At 59.6% G+C, this 20,550-nt stretch overlaps 1 protein-coding gene across 4 annotated transcripts; it reads right to left on the reverse strand.

Annotated features, from left to right (window-relative positions):
* Window positions 1-148: 148 nt before the first annotated feature.
* KANK3 (KN motif and ankyrin repeat domains 3) lies at window positions 149-11,628 on the reverse strand. 4 transcript variants are annotated; one of them, XM_079328382.1, is made up of 11 exons: window positions 11,528-11,628; window positions 6,715-6,789; window positions 4,725-6,437; window positions 4,106-4,205; window positions 3,769-3,966; window positions 3,209-3,296; window positions 2,711-2,930; window positions 2,233-2,375; window positions 1,840-2,040; window positions 1,657-1,755; window positions 149-1,478 (listed from the first exon to the last, which is right to left on the reverse strand). In XM_079328382.1, exons 2-11 carry the CDS (start codon window positions 6,749-6,751, stop codon window positions 1,374-1,376), a joined length of 2,904 nt encoding a protein of 967 aa, XP_079184508.1. In that variant the 5' UTR covers window positions 6,752-6,789; window positions 11,528-11,628; the 3' UTR covers window positions 149-1,373. The 4 variants fall into 4 exon arrangements, with proteins under 4 accessions (XP_079184508.1, XP_079184507.1, XP_079184506.1 ...); XM_079328381.1 differs by having other exon boundaries at window positions 1,257-1,478; window positions 6,715-6,780; window positions 11,526-11,604; XM_079328380.1 differs by having other exon boundaries at window positions 1,271-1,755.
* Window positions 11,629-20,550: the final 8,922 nt, after the last annotated feature.

Raw genomic sequence — 20,550 nt, forward strand, 5'->3', positions numbered from 1 at the left:
AGACTGAGGGATGTAGCCAGTGCATTAACTTGCAGTGAGTGACTTTGAATATGGGGTCACCTGCTCAGGTCAGGGGCTCTGCCTGCTGCAGCTCTTGCAGGGTTTGTTGTAAGCCAGACAAGAAGGCAGGAGACTGCAGATGTCACTGTAATATTTCAAAATAACTTTAAATTTTATTTATATCTTAAAAATAAACATCAGTATTAAAATACCAGTAAACAGAATAGTGTATTAGGGAGTGGCAGTGAGCGCTGTATATTGACTCCAGTGCAAAGCTGAGAGCAAGTTTCTTGGGAGGGTTGTGAGGGTTCCCCAGCTCAGAGCAGGTCAGGCAAGGGCAGAAGTGGTGAGGATGGGCCAAGGAGTAGGAATGGGGGGCACAGCACATTACTTTTGTGAAGGGTTCAGAGCAGAGCTGCCTTCCCATGCAAAACCCTAAAATCCTTTATCCTTCTGTCCTTGTCCTTACCCTGCTCCCACCCCACACGGTGCTCACACACTTGCACAGACATTCTCTGACATACATGTTCCTTTTTGCTCCACCTGAGTGCTCTGAGCTCTTCTGGCCCATGTGTTTTTCTTGGTGCTGTCCTCAGCTGCTCTCCTCTCTTTTGGGATGGGAGGTGGGCAGAGAGGGCTCTTGCTGTCTGCACAGTCTGGGACTAGTTAATTGGGGAAATGTTTAGGAGGTAATTGGTCTCTCTTCTTGGGAGAAGGACCTGCTCCCCTTGTGGGTTATCAGGCAGGCTTAGTCCCAAATGCATCCTTGGCCCTCAGCCCCTTTTTTCACTTGGCTGCAACCCCAAGAGGATTTGCTCCCATTGAGCAAATCAAATCCCAAGTGATTTCATGTTGGACTTCATCCTTTGGCCAAGCAATATGAATTTTTTGCTTTGTATGCATGTGCTAGAAAGAGAAAAAAAAAAATCAGATTTCAGCCAGGAAAGGAAATGCCAGAAAAGAAGGGCAAGTATTTAAGTCTGGAAGTGCTCCCAGCCCCTGTCCAAGGCAGCATTCCCTCTCCCATTGCTGTATGGGATGTCCCTGCTGGGGCCAGGACCTGTCCCTTGCCCTCCTGGCTCCATGTCACTGCACTGCTGCCTTCCCAGAGCTGCCAGAGAGCACAAACCAGGGGCTGTTTCTGCTGGCTGGTTCTCTGCTGTTCCTCCTCGCTGAGGGCTCGGAGGTGGCGCACCTCTGGTGCTTGTGGCAGGGAGCAGAGGGGATGGGGTCCCACCTCAAGGTCACTTGGCTCCAGTGTGGGCTGCATCCAGCAGAGATGGGTGAGGGAGGTGCAGGGATGGTGCCTTTGACAGGACTAAAGCTGCAGAGAGCAGTTTGGCACAGAGGGGTGGCAGGTGAGGGGATGTGAATCACAGCCCAGTGCTGATGGTGGCTCCTGGCTGGATCCCAAGGTCACTCTGATTTTGCTTCTTTGGACTCCTGGGGCTCTTTGTGGCTGTTGGTGAAGTCCCCTGCTGCAAAGAGAGTTGTCACCAGAGACCCCTCCAGGACCCCTCCCAGTCAGGGCCAGCTGGGCTATTCTGAGCATGCAGCACCTGAAATGTTCTGCTCTTGGTCCTGCAGCCTCTTCCTGGAGACACTGGTCTGTGTCACAGCCCTTTTCCCTGCCATGGGGAGTGGTGTGGTACTCACGGGTGTCTGTGCCTTGGTGAGATTGAGGTGAGCGTAGAGGAGCGCAGCGATGTCACTGTGCCCGGCCTCCAGCGCGATGGCAACAGCGTCGTTACCGTCCTACAAAGGAAGGGACAGCGTGCAGGAAGGGGTTTGGGGACACAACATTGTGTGGGCAGCCCTGGCCCAGAGGCAGAACCTTACACTGTCCACAATGGAGATGTCACAGGTGGGCTGAGCCAGCAGCAGCTGCACGGTCTCCAGGCGGCCGTGCTCGCAGGCGCACATCAGCGCCGTGGAGCCCTCCTCGTCCTGCAGGTTCACGTCGGCCCCGCAGGCGAGCAGAGCTTCCACCATCTCCTGCCGCCCGTGGCTCACAGCCAGCATCAGCGCTGTCTGGCCAGCCTGCAAGGAAGGGTCACTGCCAGGCCACTCCTGCCCCTGCTCTGACACTTGTCCCCACACCACTTCTGAGACATGCACCGACGCCTCCGGGTTTTGGAGCCGCTGTCCTGCCCTTGGAAGAGCCAAGTGTGGCTCTGGCATTTGCCTGGGGGTGGGAGGGTCAAGATTTGGTGGCCCCCAGACCACACCAACCTGGCTGGCCTTGGCGTTGACGTTGCCCATGCTGAAGAGCCTCCTGACCACATTCATGTCCTCCTCCTGCTCAACAGCTGCCAGTGCTGCCAGCATGAGGGCGGTGTACCCAGCTTTGTTCTGGTGGTCCACGTTACAGATCCCTGCGGGTGTGGGCAGAGTGGGCTCAGGATGCTGCAGGGCTGGTGGGAGACATGGACCAAGCCACACGCCTGGCTGCCCCTCACAGTCCTGCCCACGGTGCTGTGAGCCATCCTATAGGCACAGAACTGCTGTTGGATCTCCCCCATGAAATCTGGGCTCCCAAATGGGCTGGGGTGACTTCTGACCCCCACACCTATGAACAGACACAGCCCAGGGCAGCTCTCCTCGCCCCTCTGCTGGCATGCCTTCCCCCTGTGCTGACAAGGCTGGGACATGACCTGGGGTACGGTGGGATGCTGGCCAGGGGATGTTTCTGGGGCTGGGGGACACTGACCTGTATCCAGCAGTAGCCAGACGATGTGGAAGTTGGAGTGGGAGACACTGTAGTGCAGGGCTGTGTTGCCATTCCCATCTGCCAGGTTCACCACGTGGGCCAGGAAGGCTGGTGAGACCTCGGCAAAGGCCAGCAGGTGGTTGGCAACCGTGTCAGGGACGGACAACTTCTGGCTGGACAGACGGAACCACTCCTGCAGGAGCAGGCTGCTGCTGGCGAGCTGTGGGGACAGAGGGGCTGAGCTCAGGTGGCGCAGAACAGAGTCCCTGCTCCAGAGCAGGTGGGTGAAGGCAGGACCCTGAACTGCCCAAACCCATGCTGAGCATGGCCTGAGCTGAGTCCACATGGGTTTTAGGGTTTCTGGGACAAACCCTGGAGCAAAGGGCTGTATTTTGTGGGAAGGTGCTGAGCCAGGCTTTGCTGGTCCCTGAGTAGGGCCAGCTCTGGGGGATGTCAGCAGGGGCTGGGCAAGCCATCCCACGCCAGCACTCCACTCACCACCTCTTTGTTCTTGGCAGCACCAGGGTGGCCCAGGTGGGTCTTGACAATGAGGCAGGCCTCCCTCATCCTGGGGCTCAGCTCGAACCTGTGGAGAGCATGAGGACATCCATGGTGTGGGGCTGCACCACCCCACCAAACCTGTGAGCTCCCCAGCGCCTGAAACTCTCCACAAGGTCCCCTGAGTGGTTCCTCCAGCCCCGTGGCTGTACCCTGCTTCAACCTCTGCAAAGCACCATAGAACAAAGCCCTATATGGATGTGCTTGGGCACGATTCACCCATTCTTAGGCCACATTTTTTCCTTTTGTTGAAAAATGCTGTTGAAGGCTGTTGTCCCACTCTGAACTATCTTCTGCAGCAAAGAGATCTCTGGGGCCTCTCATCCTTTCCTAAGCAGACCCAAGAAAGTGGAAGGATGGTTTTCCTGATGAATGGTCTCTGCAGGAGCTGAATGGGTTTTTCCCACTGGCAGCACTGAACCTGGGGCAGATGTCCTGAGCTGGCAGGGCTCCAGCTGTGCAGGGCCACAGAGCAGGGGGCCTTCTCCACTGGCACTTACTTTTCCTTCACCTCAGGGGGCTCCAGCAGGGTCTCATCAGTCCCCTGGCACTCCAGTCTGGGCTCACATGTGCCTTCCCCAGCCTCCTCCTCTGAGGTTTCAGTGTCTCCCTGCTCTGAACTGTTGGAACTGTCAGCTGAAGCCTTCTCAGAGGAGCTGTTGCCTTCTTCCTCCTCCTCACTGGATGTGCTCTCATACCTGCACAGAGGGAGGATGCTCGGTGGCAACACAGCACCAGTCTGGCCCCCTTCAGGCCCTGTCACTGGTGCCAGCCCAGGACAGGGAGGCAGGGGGCCAGGAGTGGCTCGTGGGGTGGCAGAAGCCCCTCAGCACGTACTCCCCGTTCAGCACGCCCACGAACTGCAGGCTCTTCTTGCTGCCCTCCGCCTCGGCCCGGGGAGGACCATCCCGCTTCTTCATGATGGACTTCAGGGCTCCTGCAGGGAAAGAGATGGATGTCAAGGGCCAGTGAGCAAGAATTATAGAAGTTTAGGATCATGGAATGGTCTGGGTTAGAGGACATCTTAAAGATTATCTCATTTCAACTCCACTCCCATGGTCAGGAACACCATCCACTAGACCAGGCTGCTCAGAGCTCCATCCAGCCTGGCCTTAAACACTTCCAGGGGTGGGGCACAAACAATTTCTCTAGGTAACCTGTGCCAGGGCATCACAACTTCACAGAGAATAATTTTTCCTAGTCTGTGATCTAAACCTACTGTTGTTTTGAAACCACTCCCCCTTGTCCTGTGCATACTCTTGCAAATAGTCTCTCCCTGGACTAGCCAAGCACCCCAAACCCACTAGACCCCCAGAGAGGCGAAGAAGGGACACGGGCAACTGCTGGAGCATGGGTAGCATTGGCCCTACAGGCATTGTCCCCAACAAGGCCATCCTCTCCCTACCTGCAGGAACATTCAAACCCAGACCCTGGCATCATCCCAGGTGACACTCACCAGCTGCAGGGCTTGGGGCAGCTCCACTGTCCCGTGCTGGGGATGGGTCCTGGTTGCTGTGTGCCATCTCCAGCACAGCTGGCCCAGGGCCTTGGCTGTCTGGGCACATCTCCCCCATCACTCCTGCACCCGGTGCTGAGGGGCTGCTCAGGCCATCACCCAGGCCAGGCTCCGTCACCTTGCCTGCACCAGACTCCTGCTCCTCTCCTGCCAGGACAAGGCTGCCTCCATCTGTCTGGCTGCCCTTGTCATCGCAGCTGGCAGCTGAATCGGGCCCCACTGCCGCGTCCTGCCCGTGGGGGCGGCAGCCCACGGCGATGCAGGAGGTTGGGGGGCAGCACTCCACACCTGCCTCCACCATCTTTGGGGGGTCACCAGCTGCCCGGCTCCGTGTCACTACCACAGCCTCCACCTGCGCCTCGGCCACCTGCGGCTTGGCCATCACCTCCTTGTCCAGCTGCCCGCGGGGCCGGCGGGCGCACACCTCCAGCCGCAGCTCCTCCAGCTCCCGCGTGGCCTCCTGCAGGTGCCCCTCCATCACGGTGATCACCTCTTTCTGGTGCCCAACCGTCTGCTGCAGCAGCTCCAGCTCCTGCTCCGCCTCAGTGGCCAGCCCCAGCGAGGACTCCAGCACCCAGACAGCCGCGTCCCTGCGTCCCTGCGCGCTGTCTGGCACGTCCCCGCTCTCCTGCTGCGACCGGTAGTAGAAGACGGCATCTGTCATGGCCCGGTCCTCACCCACTGCCACAGAGCGGCACGGCCTCTCAGCCACCCTGGGGCTCTTGCCTGCCCAAGCCCTGCTGTTTCGCTCCGGCACAGCCAGCTTCTCTGTCAGCTTCCTCAGCTCTGCAATTTTGCTCGTTCGCCCCTTCACTGGCTCTGCTTCGCTCTCTGGCCCTGTGCGGGGCCCATCCTCACCCCCCGCCCCTGTCTCAGAGCCAGAGGGGTGATCCGCTGCCTCGCCAGGCTCTGCTGACAGCTTCTCTAGCAACTTCGCCTTCTCCCTCTTCAACTGGCAGATCTGCATTTCCAGGAGCGGGATGGTTTTCACCTGCTCCTCCAGGTCGCGGAGCTGCCGCAGGGCTGCGGCCATCTGCTCGCGCACGTGCTGCAGCGGGGCCGTGCCCAGCCCCGCGGCCGGAGTGCTGCGCCCCGAGCTGCCGGGGCTCGCCCGGCCCCAGCCCGCCTGGCCCTCAGCGCCCACCGGCACCCAGAGCGGGGCACCTGGCAGGGCTCCGTGGGAGGGAGCTCCGGTATCCTGCAGACGGCCCTGCTCCTGCTCCAGCCTCCTGCTCGTCTCCAGCAAGGTCTTCTCCACGCGCGGGTTTGGCACCAGGCACTTGCGGCTGGGAGGTGGGAGCAGCCGCACTGGGCCGGGCTGGGAGGGTGGTTTGCCCGCAGGCTCCGGGGGCGCTCGGCCGTGCGGGGACAGCAGCAGCGCAGCCCTGCCCTCCTCGCTGGCCGTGGAGCTCAGGGACTCGGTGGAGGTCCAGGCGCTGGTGTGGCTGCTGGGGCTGCGCAGGGTGCTGGGCGGCACACGGGACCCTTTCCCCCGGCGAGGCAGAGGCACTTTCTTGAGTGTTTGGCCACTTTCAATATCATCAACGTATTTCAGGAAATCAAGGTCCAGCAGGAAGCCGTAAGGGGTTTCCACCGAATATGAGCTCTTCTCTCCATCATCCTGGTCCCGGTACAAGAACGGACCCCCAAGATCTGCAAGAGGAGCAGGGACAGTTAGGCAGGGACCCGGTGGAGACAGGATGGCTTTCCCAGCTGGTTTATACAGGAATTTACAGCCTGCAGGCCCCTCTCCTCCATGGTGTGCCATGTGTCTGTCTCCAGCACCCTCGGTGCCATAGGGTATCACAGGGCACCCAGTCCATGTCAGGATTGGTGCTGGAATGAGGAATTCCACTGGGATGGGATAGGACAGCTCAGCCCTGACACCCCCATTGCATCCCTTTTGCTGGCACAGCCCTGGCCACGTTACCTGGGAGGTTCTGGTTCAGGGGTGCTGGCTGAGCCATCTTCTTCCCGGAATGCTGCTGACCAGAGGACCATCAACCTGCAACAACAAGACCATGTCCAGCCAAACCCTGTGACCCTGGGGCTGGTGAGCCCCAGGCAGCCACACAGCCCTGACCCCCACCTGGGCTGTCCCCTGGCCTCCCCCAGCCCAGGCCTCACACTGGAGCCAGTGGCCAGGCAAGCACAGTGCTGTCTGCTCCAAGGGTCACAAGCTGGAGCTTGGCCATACAGTGGGAGCAGGCCAGGAAAAAATAAGAGACTGTAACCTGTACAGGTGCAATACTCAGTGTGAAGTTTGCTTTGGATAAAGGGAACTGATGCTTTGGCAAAGCCCTGTGACTGCAGGGAGCTGCCAGCACTGTCAGTGCTGGGTGTGACGCCCATTCTCACCACCCAGGGTGCTCCACAAGGCCACAGGGGTGTCCTGAGGGGCTGATGACCCCCAGGAGGGACCTGACTGCTCTTCCCTGTGCATAATGTCCATAAGGCAGAGGGAAATGAAATGGGAGCCTGGATTTCTCAGGAGCCAGGCATGGACATACTGGAGGAGAGGCAATAGGATACAGCTGTGGTCCAGAACTGAGCTCATGGCTGGGGGTGCCACCTTCTGTGAGCACTGAGCTGGGACCTGCTGCAACATCTGACAGCATCTGGATGCTGGGGCTCAGGTGTGAAGTGCTCCTGGCAGGAGCAGGATGGGACAACAGCAACTGGGAGCAGGCATTGCTGCAGTGCATGGCATCAGGGCTCTGATGGCTCTGCCCATGGGACACAGGTGCCATCGGGCTGAGCAGCTGCTGTGGGCAAAGCATTTGGCACTGGGCTATCTTCAGAAGAAAGCAGGGGAGGAGGAATGCCACAGAGCAATGGTGGCTTGTGCACAGCTCTCAGGGAAACTGAGGCTCAGTGTTGCCCAGGGAACAGCGCAGGATCTGGCCTTGGCTGCACAGAAACACCCACACCCGTCCCTCACTGAGGCTGCAGCCACTCCCCAGCCCCTGCTGCAGCCACCAGCCCTCAGCTTGCCCTGGCCCTGTGGGCCAGCAGAGCTGTGGCAGCACCAGGCCAGGCTCAGCCTCCCACTCCCAGCCCAGTGCACAGGGCTGGGGGCTGAGTCCAACTAAGCAGAGACAAAACACTTCCCCATTAGTCACTGGGCAGATTCTGGGGCTCTCCCACTCCTCTGCCAACCCACCCACAGCCAATGCACGTCCCAAATTCCACCTCCCTTGGAATCACCCCACCTTGGAGCGGGCAGCCATCCCACCTCCCTGGGAACATCCCAGCTCCCTGCTGCCATCCACCATTCTCCAGCTGCTGCCTCAGGCCCAGAGGGTCCGCACATCCCCCAGTTCATCTACTCCCTCCCACCCTGGGAAGAGTCTGGCTTCCTCCTCTGCATGGCCCTTGCTGCAGGTAATTAAACAGTGCTGGGGCCAGGACAAACTTCCCTCTGGGCTGCACACATGTTGTAAATCAAAGAGGAAGAGAGAGCAGCAGGAGCCAGAGCAGCGGCTGCGTTTCCTCGGGGGAAGTGGCCGGCAGCTCCCTTCCGCCGCCCGGCCTGGCCATTGTCCTGCCTGGGGACAGGAAAACCCTCCTCTGCCAGGTCTGGAGACCTCCCTCCACTGCAGCACCAAAGGGCCCTTTGCACCAGCTCTGCACGGCTGTCCCCTCCCCTGAGCTGGGGACAGGCTCATCACCCTCCACCTCCTATGGCCCCTTCAGCCAACGCCAGCAGCTGCATCCCCACCGTGGGGGACATCCTGCCACTGCTTCCAGACCCCATTTCTTTTGGTCTGACAGGATGGGCTGGACCAGGGCAGGAGTTTCTGTCGTCATTTAGCTCCAAAAATGGTGATGTGACCTGCCAGCTCCCAGCTCCCCACCATGTCCAAGTGGCCCCAGGGACCCCATGATGTTCAAACCCTCCTGCAAGGTGCAAACACACCCCAGGCTCCTTGGGCAAACTGTCCCTGGGCCGGGGAAGAGGTGTGGGGCTGGATTGGACAAGTGGGGGCAGATGGTCCCCACCTGTCCAGCAGGTTGAGTTCTCATATCCATTGCCCAGCTACTGTCAGCACCAGCCAGACCTGGCTGCCACAGCCATGGCAGCACTCAGGCAGCTGCCCTCCACCTGAGCTGAAGTCTTGCTGGGAGCAATTGTAGCAGACACTTCGTGCTAAAGACTGATTTTCAGCAGCTTCAGCTGCTCCTTTAGGCACTGGTACAGGTTACTGAAGGGGCTGGGTGATCCCAGCTCTCTTTGGAAGCAATGAAGGTGTTTCTAGCACTGGTGCTTCAAAAAAAGCAGGATGGTACAAGCAAAGTTCTGGTAGGGAGGCAAGGGGAGGAGAAGGAGGATGTGCAGGCACCCAGCCACCCCCATGGAAGCAGGGCTATGCCTTGCCCTGGGCTCACACCTGTATTTTCCCCTTGTGCTGTTGTACCAATGCCAACATGGGAAACTTGGGGTCAAAACTGGAGCTGCTCTGCTCAATTATAATAAGAAGTCATGTCAGTGATGAGGAGGCTGGGCACCTTGGCACAGCCCAGGTACCTCCTGGTCCTCATGCCCCAGCCCAAGCTCCAGGCAGCAGCTCAGGACCCCTGGCCTCATGGGGCAATTTTCCCCTGGGGCTCCTGAGCTCCCAGACTGGCAGAGGAGAGTCTGGGAGAGCTGTTCCTAAAGCTCCAGACCCCTGGGGCCTTTTCCTCCCCAGGGGCACAGCTGTGGCAGCTCTCAGCCCACTTCAACCACCTGCTGCAGTGCAGCCGAACTGCTCCACTGGCAGGGCTGGGGCTGGACACAGGGAGGGCTCTCCCTGGCTCTCCTCCTGAGCCAAAATACTGAGGTCATGAGGAATGTGAGAAGAACAGAGTCCAGAGCAGCCCTGGCCAGCACAATTTGATTTATCTCAGCCAGGCATGCTTCCCTCGTAGCTATGCAGGCGATAAGCCCTGAAGCTTGGAACAGAGGCTGTTCCAAAGTTAAAGGGAAACCACTGAGCAAGCACACGGCTTCCTCCACTGCCAGCAACCTGCCAGGATTTGGGCTCCTCACACACAGCCAGCTGTCACACGTGCTTGTCACCTGCCAGCACTGTGGCTGGCTGCAGCAGGAGGTGCCCAGGGCTCCCAACACCTTCCTGTCCCTGTCCCCTGCTGCAGGGGCTGTACAGGAGGCCTGTCCCTATTTGCCCAGGCCACCCTGGCCATGCTCTCTGTGCTGGAGCAGCTCCTGGAGGAGCTGGATCCCGGTGGGTGGGTGCACAATGCTGACCCAGGGAGAGAAAGGGAAACGCTTCGATCATCTCAACAGCCTAATTTCAGGGTTGGACTGTTATTTCTGGAATTGTCATCAACAGCCTGGCTGGCTGGGAGGCCAAAGGGGCTGCCCAGGCTCTGCACCTGCTCCAGCTCCTCAGGGACCCACCTGAGCTTACACACACCAGGTATAGAGTCCACGCACAGACTTAGCCACACAAGGATCAGCTCTACCAGCTCCTCACACCTATAGTGCTGTAAGCTCCCTACAGCTTCACTAGAGTACATCAATCCCTTTCCTCACACCCTCACCACGGCTGCCCAGCAGCACCTTCCACCAGCACCTCCCGATTCCCTGGGGGCTGCTGCTCACACGACATCAGCAGCGATGGCCTGGGCTTGTCCTGCTCTGAGGGGCTTGGAGATGAAGCTGAATTTACAGCCGGGGAGCCCAGGAACAGCTGGGGTACCCGCACAGGACCATGCACAACCCCATCTCCATGCGCACACAGGAGCACCCCAAACCCTGCAGCACCCCAAACCTGCAGCACCCCAAACCCTGCAGCATCCCCAAACCCTGCAGCATCCCCAATCCTGCAACACCCCAAACCTGCAGCATCCCAAACCCTGCAGCATCCCAAACCCTGCAGCACCCCAAACCCTGCAGCATCCCCAAACCCTGCAGCATCCCCAATCCTGCAACACCCCAAACCCTGCAGCATCCCCAATCCTGCAACACCCCAAACCCTGCAGCATCCCCAAACCCTGCAGCATCCCCAAACCCTGCAGCATCCCCAATCCTGCAACACCCCAAACCCTGCAGCATCCCCAAACCCTGCAGCATCCCCAATCCTGCAACACCCCAAACCTGCAGCATCCCAAACCCTGCAGCATCCCAAACCCTGCAGCACCCCAATCATGCAGCACCCCAAACCTGCAGCACCCCAAACCCTGCAGCATCCCAAACCCTGCAGCACCCCAATCATGCAGCACCCCAAACCTGCAGCACCCCAAACCCTGCAGCATCCCCAAACTCTGCAGCACCCCCGGGGTCCCACCTCCGGGGAACCCACAGCACACCCAACCCGAAGAGGTCCCCAGGGTGTCCCCAGCAGCCCCAGCCCTGCAGTTCCCCAGCTCGCTGGGAGCCTCCAGCATCCCCAGCCTGGAGGGCTCCCTGCAGCCCTGGGGAATCCCCAGCGCCCCGAGGCGCCAGCAGCGCGCTCCCGGCACCCGCCCGTCGGGGGGACAGCCCGTCCCCAGTCCGGGGCCGCCCCGCAGCCGCTAGCCGGAGCGGGCGAGTTCCAGCCCGGCCCCGGCCCCGCTCCCCTCCGCTCCCGCCCCATCCCGCCGCGTTTGCGGGGCTCCAGCGCGGCCCCTCGGGGGCCACGGGCGGCGGCGGCTGCGGGGCCCTGCGGGGGCCGCCACGGGACGAGCCCCCGCCCGCCGCCGGCTCGCCCGGCCCGTCCCGTCCCGCCCGGTCCCCGCCGTCCCTCACCGTCCCTCACCGTGCCGCCGGGCTCCTGGCTGCGGCCGGGACACAGCGCCGGGCCGGGACTCTCGAGCAGCGCTCCCGCCGCAGCCCCGGGCCGAGGGCGGGCGGGAGCGGGAGCGGGAGCGGGAGCGGGAGCGGGAGCGGGAGCGGCCGGGCCGGGCCGGGCCGGGGCGGGGCGGGCCAGGGGCGGGCGGGGACGGGCCCCGGGCCCGGCGGGACGGGCACCGCCCCCGAGTGCTCGCCCCGCGGCGTCCCCGCCAGCGTGGGGAGGGGGTGTCGCTGTCCCCGTGGCCGCCCGGGTGGGATGTGCCGCATTCCTGTCCTTGTGGGGAGGGGTGTGGGGTGTCCCCTGCCCGTGTCACCCTCAGGTCCCCTGTCCCGATTACCCTGGGGATGGGGTGCACCTACTCCCGTCCCTCCTCTGGGGCCGGGATTCTCCCTAACCTGTGCACATCGGGGATGGTCACGCTGCAGAAAGGGGGATCCCCTGCCCACATCACCCCTGTGCTGGGTACCCTCTGGCCGGGCCCTGCGGGTGGCCGGGCTCCATGGCCCCGCTCCCCCGTGCTCCCCTCTGCCGCCCGCCGCCCTTCTTGCCTTCCACCCGTGGCCGGGAGCGGTGTGCCTCCGGCCCTGGCTGCGCTCCCCGGGCCTGGCCCCGCCGGGTTCCTGGCAGCCCTCCCTGTCCCAGCAGCGGCTGTTTGTCTCTTTTTCTTGCCAGCTTTCTTCCCCGCCTGCTTCCCGTGCTGCTCGCTGAGCCGCGAGCTCTTGGGCTCTCCCCCATCCTAAGAACCCCGGCCATTCCCCACCTTACAGCTTGCCCTCACTAGCAGCTCCAGACCCTTTCAGCGATGAAAACCTCAGCAACGATTTTTGCTTCTTTGTCATTCCTTTTCAGCTCTGAACTTCACGGGTATTTTTCCATATCTGGCTTTTCTGTAACACTACTCACGGGAAGAGCAGGAGAAACAAGATGTGCTTCCCGACGTCCCTCCCAGCTGCTGGCAGGCAGTTTGGGGACTTCCTGGGAAAGGGTTTGCATCCGGACGGAAGCACCTTAATAGCTGTAATGAATCTACCTCCACTGACAGACCTTGTCCCTCGCAGTCCATTTGCATACTTGGCCTCCCTAGCATCCTGTGGTAATGAACTCGGTGATTTCACACCCTCAGTCGGTCTCCAAAGCAGGTTTGGAATAGCACTGCTCTTGCTAATTCACTGCTTGGAGAAGAAATCGCTTGGGTCCTCTGCACCGTGTGGCTACACCTTCTGTGTCCATCCAGGTGAGGAAAGGTGAGCTCTGGGGCCATGAGCCAAGGCCTGGCTGTGCTGTGCAGCTCATGCCCCACATCCTGGCACACAGCTACATGATGGGACCACATCCAGGTCCCTCACTCCTGCTCTTGGATACCTGACAAAAATGCAACCCACCTCCAGGCAGCAATTCTAGTTTCCTCCCTGCAAAGGGGGAAAAAAACAACAAAAGAGGAGTAGAGGAAAGTGATGTCACCACAACTCTGTGGGTGCCAGAGCCCCACTGACTGCTGCCACCCCAGCACAGGGGCTGAGCTGTGGAAGAGTGGGGAGACTATGAACCACCCAGCATCACTAAAGAAATACAGCCCTGGGGCTGCCTGAATGTGGTGCTGGATCACAAAACTCTGGCAGCTTAGAGATATTTCCAGGCTGAGACACACCAGCAGCCTTTGCATTGTTCCCTGCAGGGGATCAGACTCCTGTGGCTTTGAGTTCTGGTCACTGAGAAGAATCAAACCCAAGGGACAGCCCTTGTTTCCAATTCATTGTTTTCTGCAGCAACTTCATGGGACTCAAATATGAGGCCATGGCCAGAGAACTCGCCTGGGCTGGCTGGTGTCCACTCCCTGTGTAAATCCCATCTGCATCCAGAGCCAGATCACATGGAGCAAAGTGCTCTGAAGCCTCAGCTGGTGGCTGGTGTGGTGGCTTCACCCAACACAGGGACGCCAAGCCAGGACCAGTCCAAGCTGTGGCACCTGCCTGCCCAGGCTGGCAGTGCCCAGCAGGTGCAGCTGAACCCAGGCCTGGAGGCAAATAGCAGCAGCTGCACCCACACCTGTGCCAGGGTCTGGGTTAACCAAAGTGTAGCTGTGAGGTTGTGGGTGTTAGGACGGGTGCCTGTGTGGGTGAAAGATGCACAGATGCTCAGTCTGGGAAGGGCTGTAGGTAAGGACACTCATACAAGGGTCAGGGCTGATTCAATAGCCATCGTGGAGGAACAGCTGTGCCAGACCCCAAAATGATGCTGATGAGTTTTCATAGAATCAGATCTATTAAAAAGCTTTTTTTTTTTTTGTTCCAGAAGGTCTCAAAAAATTACTTTTCTTTCTGCCAGTCCCTAATAGGACTGTGAATGTGATTATGCCTCTTTTCCCATCAGGGAAAAATGCCTGTGTGCATGTGTTATGACTCACACCAGAGCAGCTGGAGGTGACTGCAGACTGACAGAACAGGCTGCATCCCTGTCCTTCTGCACACAACACAGGAATTGGGTGGTGGTGGCACATGAGAAAACACAAAAAGCTTGTCCAGGTTTTTGGCAGGCTACAAGCAGGCATTTGCTGTCATTCTGTGTCATTCAGATGGATCCTGGATGGAGACACCCTGAGAAATGCTGCTGTAGATGCTGGTGGGAGAGGGCTGCAGTCCCATGTGCTGCAGCACAAGCCATTCTGCTTGCTGCAGCTTTGGATGACTCCATTTTTTCCCTGGGCAGTGGGATCCTGACCCCTGGGCACCCTGGTCTCCTCCCTGGGCAGCAGGGTCTCGCAGCCCTGAGTATCTTGGTTCTTTCTGAGGAAGTGGGCTCTGAAGTCCTGGGTGTGCAAACTGGCCAATGGTGGCCCATGGCAGGGAGGAGCAGTGTGTGCTCAGGGTACACTTGGGAAACATGATCAGAGGTGCTCCAGCCATCTCCTGGCTGCCTGAGCTCATCTCTGCTTGCACCAGCTCCACCAGGCCTGCCTGAGCTTGGCTCCTGGCTCCACCACCCCCTCCATGGCCCCTGGACAAACTGGCCAGGCTGGGCATGGCGTGGGACCAGAGGCAAAAGCTGTGAGGCTCTGTCTGGCCCAGTCCCTGTAGGAGAGGGCAGTAATGCCAGCAACATCCCAGCCCAGCATGCTGCCCTTCCCACAGGCACAGCGTCCCTGCCCAGCCAACCCAGCAGGATGTCCCTGTTTTCTGCCTGCAGGTTTGGGAGTGAACAGAAAGCTCATTTCCTCTTGTCACCTCTCTGCTCAGATCCCTCTTCCCTGAGATGCTGCAGCAAAACAAAGAGCCCAAGAGTGGAGCTGGAGCCACTTCCCCAGCAGTGTGGGACCTGGGGAAGGGTTCCCAAGGAGCTCTGGGTGCACACATGGTGCTCAGACCCAGTTGAGCTGGCAGAGAAGGGGCTTATGTGGAGGCTGAAGCCACTGACAACAGGACAACAACCACACAGACTCCTTGCCAAAAGCTTCTTGCCTTGCCTTTTCCCACACCCATCACCTCCTGGAGACCCCTTGACCCTAGGTTAGGGCTGTGCTGTGGCACCTGTGTCACACACAGACCACCCTCAATGACACCCTCTTCTCCTGCTCCATGCCACCTCCTGCTGCATTCCACTAAGGTAGGTATGTGCCCCAGTGTGTGCTCTTGTCCCCAGCACAGCCCTGCAAGGCCAGCCCTAGTCCAGGTGCAGGGTTCCCTCGTCCCCTGTCCCCCAGCTCGTGTCCTCTCTGATCTACCAGCCTCAGGTGACATTTTGTGCCTGTGCAGCACAGCAGGCGTGAGCTTTTATCTCAGGCAATCCTTGACGTGCTTGGCACGGCACTTGGCTAGCCCAGGGAAGGCCAGGACAGCTTTTTTTTTGTGGCTGCAATTGCACCTCAGCCTTATCAGTGCCGAGGGAAATGCCGTGCGGGTTTTCCACAGCTGGGGTTTGCTTTGGCCATGGGCCAGCCCTGCCAGCAGCACCAGGGGAACCTGCCCCAAGGCTGGCAGGTTATGTGACCTGCTGTTATGTGACCCTAAACATGCCCCAGCGTCAGTGGGACCCCTCAGTAGGATGTCCCCATGCCTGGGATCATGCTGTGCATGGAGGATTTGCCTGGGTTGCCTTGAAAATCTGTGATCTTGGCTGAAACAATACACTCAAAATCATTGATGAGCAGCCATCATTTTCTTCAGGGGCTCTGGCCCCTCATGTCCTGTAGCCAGCAGGCTGTAAAATGGGTTTTTGAAAATAGGTGCCCAAACTGATTGTCCCCAAAAGGGGTGACTCCTGGAAAGGAGGACACTGGCCCCTGTGAATTCCTGTAGCCTCAGTCCTACAGTGGGGTGGGATCCCAGCTGCAGCCCTGTCCTCTGTAGGAAATGCCCTTGCTCAGGGGCAGCAGCCCTGAGATCCCCAGCCCCTGGTGATAGACAGGGGCACTGATCTGTGTCGGGACAAGGATGTCGGCATCACCTGGTGGGTGATGTGGTCTCAGCTTCACCCACTGATTTCCAGCTCAACCCTCTCCCTTGCAGAGCAGGATGGGCTGGCTGTACACCGTGAGTACAAACTAGCCCCCAGATCCCTTCTGCTGCTGTGCTCTCTGCCCTCTAGTACCCAGCAAAGATGCCAGCTGAGTCCTTAGGACACAGAGGGAATTTCCTGCCCAGCAGATGCCTCTCTGCCCTGCACAACCAAACTCAGTTTTTCCCTGGGGAGTAATTTCCAGCTGTTTTCAGGCCTCCACTCCCCCTGGCCCAGCTTCACTCCCCTCCCGCAGAGCCCTCGGGCTGACGGCGTCCGAATGCTTTTTGACATTTCCAGCGGAATCGGGAAAGGCCACTCGTGTCCGGCGGGTTCCCGGCTGCCGGGGATCAGGCAAGGGCCGGGGCAGCGGGACCTTCCCGACGGGAATGGCACAGATCTGTCATTGAGAGGAGCAGAAAAGCCCCTCTGTGCCGCCGCCCGAAGCGGCACAGCTGGGGCAGGCAGACAGACAATCGCGCCTTTGAGCTGGGGCCGTGGAGCGGGGCCAGGGCCAGCGGGGCTGTCCCGGAGCCCGAGCCCTCCTCCGGGCCGCCCTTCTGCCGCCGCTCTCTGCTCTCGATGGCCGCGGGGAGCCCCCCACCCGCAGGACAGACACACTCCCCGATGTGGGTCCGAAGCCGCCGCTCCAGGAGCTCCCTGCTGCCGGGCTCTGTCCCGGAGCCCCGGGGCCAGCATCCAGCTGCTTCGGGCTTTGCCAGCGGGCACAGAGGCTGGGAAGTGTCCGAAATACGGGAGTTTTCTTCTTGCAGATGCTGCACAGTGTAGGGGTCGGAGCGCAGCGGGGACAGGGGACAGCCCCACGGGGAGCAGCCGGGCGTGTGGGACCGCGTCCTCTTCCTGGAGGAAGAAAAGAAAAGGAACAGGGGCCCCTCAGCCCCTCAGCCACGGGACACGGGCAGGGAGCACCTGCGGCGTTACTGGCACCTGGGGACATCTGGGACACTGTAGGTGGCAGAAGTGCTGCTCCGGGCCCCTGGCACTGCTCCAGACACGTCTCTTCCGAGAGTAGGACAGACACCTGAAACGAGGGACAGTTGCTAATGATTCAGTGTGTGTTTGAGGGGTGTAACACAGGCCCTGGGTGTCGAGGTGGAGCAGGGTGTGGAGGCAGTGCGGAAGGAAATGTTCCCCCAGGCAGGTGAGGATTGCAGAGGTGCTGGTGCAGCCCATGGAGCTCTGAACAGGAGGGCGATGCCGCAGCGACCCCAAGACACGGAGGGGAGTGGAGGCAGTGGCGGCTGGGGTGGGGAGCAGGGCACAGCTGGGGCTGGGGCACGGCAGGAAGAGGCGCCGGGCTCGCTGTTTAGGTGGGCAGGGGTCTGTCCAGCCTGAACCTCTGGGGCTGGGTCCAGGGGAACTTTGGGAGCAAGTCACATCTGCCTGCGGGAGCGGCCATCGTGGGTGACAGGGTGATAGGGTGACAGGGTGGCGAGGTGAGGCTCTGGCAGGGTGACGGAACCATAGAGTGACGGGTGAGGAAGTCACAGGGTGGCCGTGACCCCGAGCTCTCAGCTCCATCGCTGCACTCTCGAAACCCCGTCCCAGTCCGGTCCCCAATCCTGTCCCAGCCCCGTCCCAGCCCCGTCCCCAATCCTGTCCCAATCCTGTCCCAGCCCCGTCCCCAATCCCGTCCCAGCCCCGTCCCCAATCCTGTCCCAGCCCCGTCCCAGCCCCGTCCCAGCCCTGTCCCAATCCTGTCCCAGTCCCGTTCCAGCCCCGCTCCCGCTCGTTCCTGCCCCGCTCTGACCGGCAGGGGGCGCTGCCGCCCTGGGAACCGGGGCCGGGCCAGGGAAGGGCTTGGGGTGAGTTTAGGGCTGGGCTTGGGGCTGGGTTTGGGGAATGGGTTTATGGGCTGGGTTTAGGGGTGAGTTTAGGGGCTGGGTTTGGGGGTGAGTTTAGGGGATGGGTTTAGAGGTTGAGTTTAGGCAATGTGTTAGGGGCTGGGTTTAGGAGTGAGTTTAGGGGTTGGCTTTAGGAGATGGCTTTAGGGGATGAGTTTAGGGGATAAATTAGGGGCTGGGTTTAGGGAATCAGTTTAGGGGGTCGGTTTAGGGACAAGTTTAGGGGCTGGGGCTAGGGGTGGGTTTAGGACATGAGTTTAAGGGGTGGGTGTTGGTGTGCATTTAGGGGATGAGTTTAGGAGGTCGGTGCTGGGGTGGTGTGCTGGCGTGGGCCAGGGGCAGGTGCCTAATGTGTGGCATCATCTGGGAGCAGGAGGCAGCAGGGCTCTGGGGAGGTGGGGGCAAGAGCTTGTTTTTGCTGGGGACAGTGACAGGACAGACAAGAGCCCACCCAGCCCAGGTCAGCCCTTCCCAAGCTATGCAGCCCCTCAATGGCTGTTCCCAAACACCTGCCATGGCTTGGGATGACACGGAGAGATGGAGTCATGGGTGGAGAGAGCAGAAGGCCTCCATTGCAGCACTCACTCAGCCTGCAGCCCTCCTCTGTGTTGCTCATGCTGGCAAACAGCCCCTCTGAGACTATCCCAAGACTCCACTCAGGAGTAGAGCATCTTGTTCTGCTGGTGATGGCCACAACAGGCACATCCCAGGGCCCTGGAGATGTTCCATCACCTAAAACACCTTCAACACAACAACAGCAGCTCTAAGAGAGCTAATGGTGTCTTTTCTGGCATCACTGCCATGCTGTTTTATTTATCTGAGATGATGCCCAGTGCAGCACTGGGGATGGATGGGGACAAGGACATGCTGGAGTCCTGGTGGAAAATGAAGCTGGAGCAACCTGAGCTCTTCCTTGGGGTGCAGGGGGCCTTAGCCATCAATCATTTAGTGCTGTGCATTTTTAATGTGTAAAAATCTCTTTAAGTGAGGAGTTGAGCACAGAGTGAGGCTGATGATTAATTCAGGGAGTGGAGGGAGTGCTGGCCTGGGCACAAGGGGTGAGGGGTCCCACTGCTGGGGAGCAGCCACTCGCCAAGTCAGGGTGGTGGGGAAGGGATGGACCCCCTAAGGGTCGGTGCCATAGGGTCATCAGCAATGCCACAGCAACAATTTCCATTGTCCACCCAGGATAGTGCTGTCACAGCCCTAAAAGGGTTGCATGCTCCTCTGTTAGAGGATTTTGAAGGGTTATGAAGCTGGGAGCTGCCCAGAGTGGGCTCTCCCTGCTTCCTGGGGTGATGCTACTGGTGGTGTTGGAGGATGGGGGCTCTGTCCCCTTGGAGCCCCCACCCTATTTCCAGTCTGCAGCTGGGTACCAATAGATGCATGAAGGAATAATAGCAACAGGAGTAGTGCCCAGCTGGTGAAGGGGACCAGGTGTCCCTGAGGGACACACTGTGCCTCCTCACCACCCTTGTTCCCTTCAGTGGGGTGAGAAAACCCCAATCTTCCCACAGTGGCCTCAGGGAGGATGACCCAAACCAAGAGACCCTGAGGGTGTGAGACAACCAGAGAATGGCACACCACCAGCAGGATGGGAAATAAGAGCAGTGCCAGGGTCTCTTGCTGCAGCAAATGTTCTGGTCACCCTGCTCACACATGAGCGTGGTGCAGTGCAGGCAGGGCTGGTGCCAGCACAAACCCCTGGCTGTTGAGCAGGTTCAGGCACGACAGGAGACTGGGATGTGTCAAAGCTGAGTCACCCCTTCCCCAGCCCCTGTGTGGCAGCACCCCCAGAGCTCCAGCAGCTCCTCCCTTTGCAGCTGGGGCTGGATCCCAGCAGCATGGCAAGCTGGCAGCTGGGCCAGCAGGAAGAGATGCTCTGGGGCTCAGATACAGCTGCCACCTTTCAGAAGTAGACAGAGAAGGTGTCAATGTAGGTCTATTTTTTTGAAAACTGCATTATTCCAACAGCATTTGAGCCACCAGGTTTTAACTTTAAGTATTTGGAGAGCTGGGCTTGGCGTTCCCATGTGTAAAGGAGTGAATCTCAGGAGAGGGGCAGGGACAGGATCTGCCCTGCAGGGAGCTCTTGCAGGTACTTTCAGCTTTGCTGAGGCTGGACGTGGAGCAGAGAGGGATTTTTCTAGAATGAGCCATGTCAGTAGAGCTGCTGTGCAGGGACAGCTGGCCCCACACGCAGCTCTGGGGGAGAAACACCAGCAAGAGCCATGAAAATTATCAAAGTCCTGTGGGGAAGACCCTCAACATTCAGGACCCCAGTAAAATCTGCCATGCTCTGCCTGGCTCTGAGGTTTCTGTGGCTGAGCCTCTGTGGATGTGGCCTGGGGCCAGGCTGGAAGGGAGCAGGGAGGGAGCCTGAGCAGACCTGCTGCTCTGCACGAATGGGAAGAAGCTGAGTGGATTTGCAAGTCCCCAAATTCCACACGGCTGCAGAGGAAGGAGTGGTAATGGAAGGGCTCCGCTTTGGGGAAGGCGAGTTTAAATAATTAAGAGGAATAGTGAGGTGGAAATGAATGTGCAGAAGGTTTGGGGCTCCCTGGAAAGAAGCAGAGATGAAAGAAACGGCCTTGCTACAATATTGATGAAGCTGTGACGGCAGCAGCAGGG

This window comes from Erithacus rubecula (genome assembly GCF_903797595.1).
Source record: "Erithacus rubecula genome assembly, chromosome: 28".
Classification (NCBI taxonomy): Eukaryota; Metazoa; Chordata; class Aves; order Passeriformes; family Muscicapidae; genus Erithacus; species Erithacus rubecula.

What these genes read in the sequence shown, in the direction of transcription:
- KANK3 (XM_079328380.1), bottom strand. Translation starts at nt 6,751, where the DNA reads ATGGCTCAGCCAGCACCCCTGAACCAGAACCTCCCAG. An exon ending in CCCCCTGAGGTGAAGGAAAA is followed by an intron (nt 3,297 to 3,768) that starts GTAAGTGCCAGT and finishes TGCTCTCCACAG; the next exon opens with GTTCGAGCTGAGCCCCAGGA. An exon ending in ACATCTCCATTGTGGACAGT is followed by an intron (nt 1,756 to 1,839) that starts GTAAGGTTCTGC and finishes CTTCCTTTGTAG; the next exon opens with GACGGTAACGACGCTGTTGC.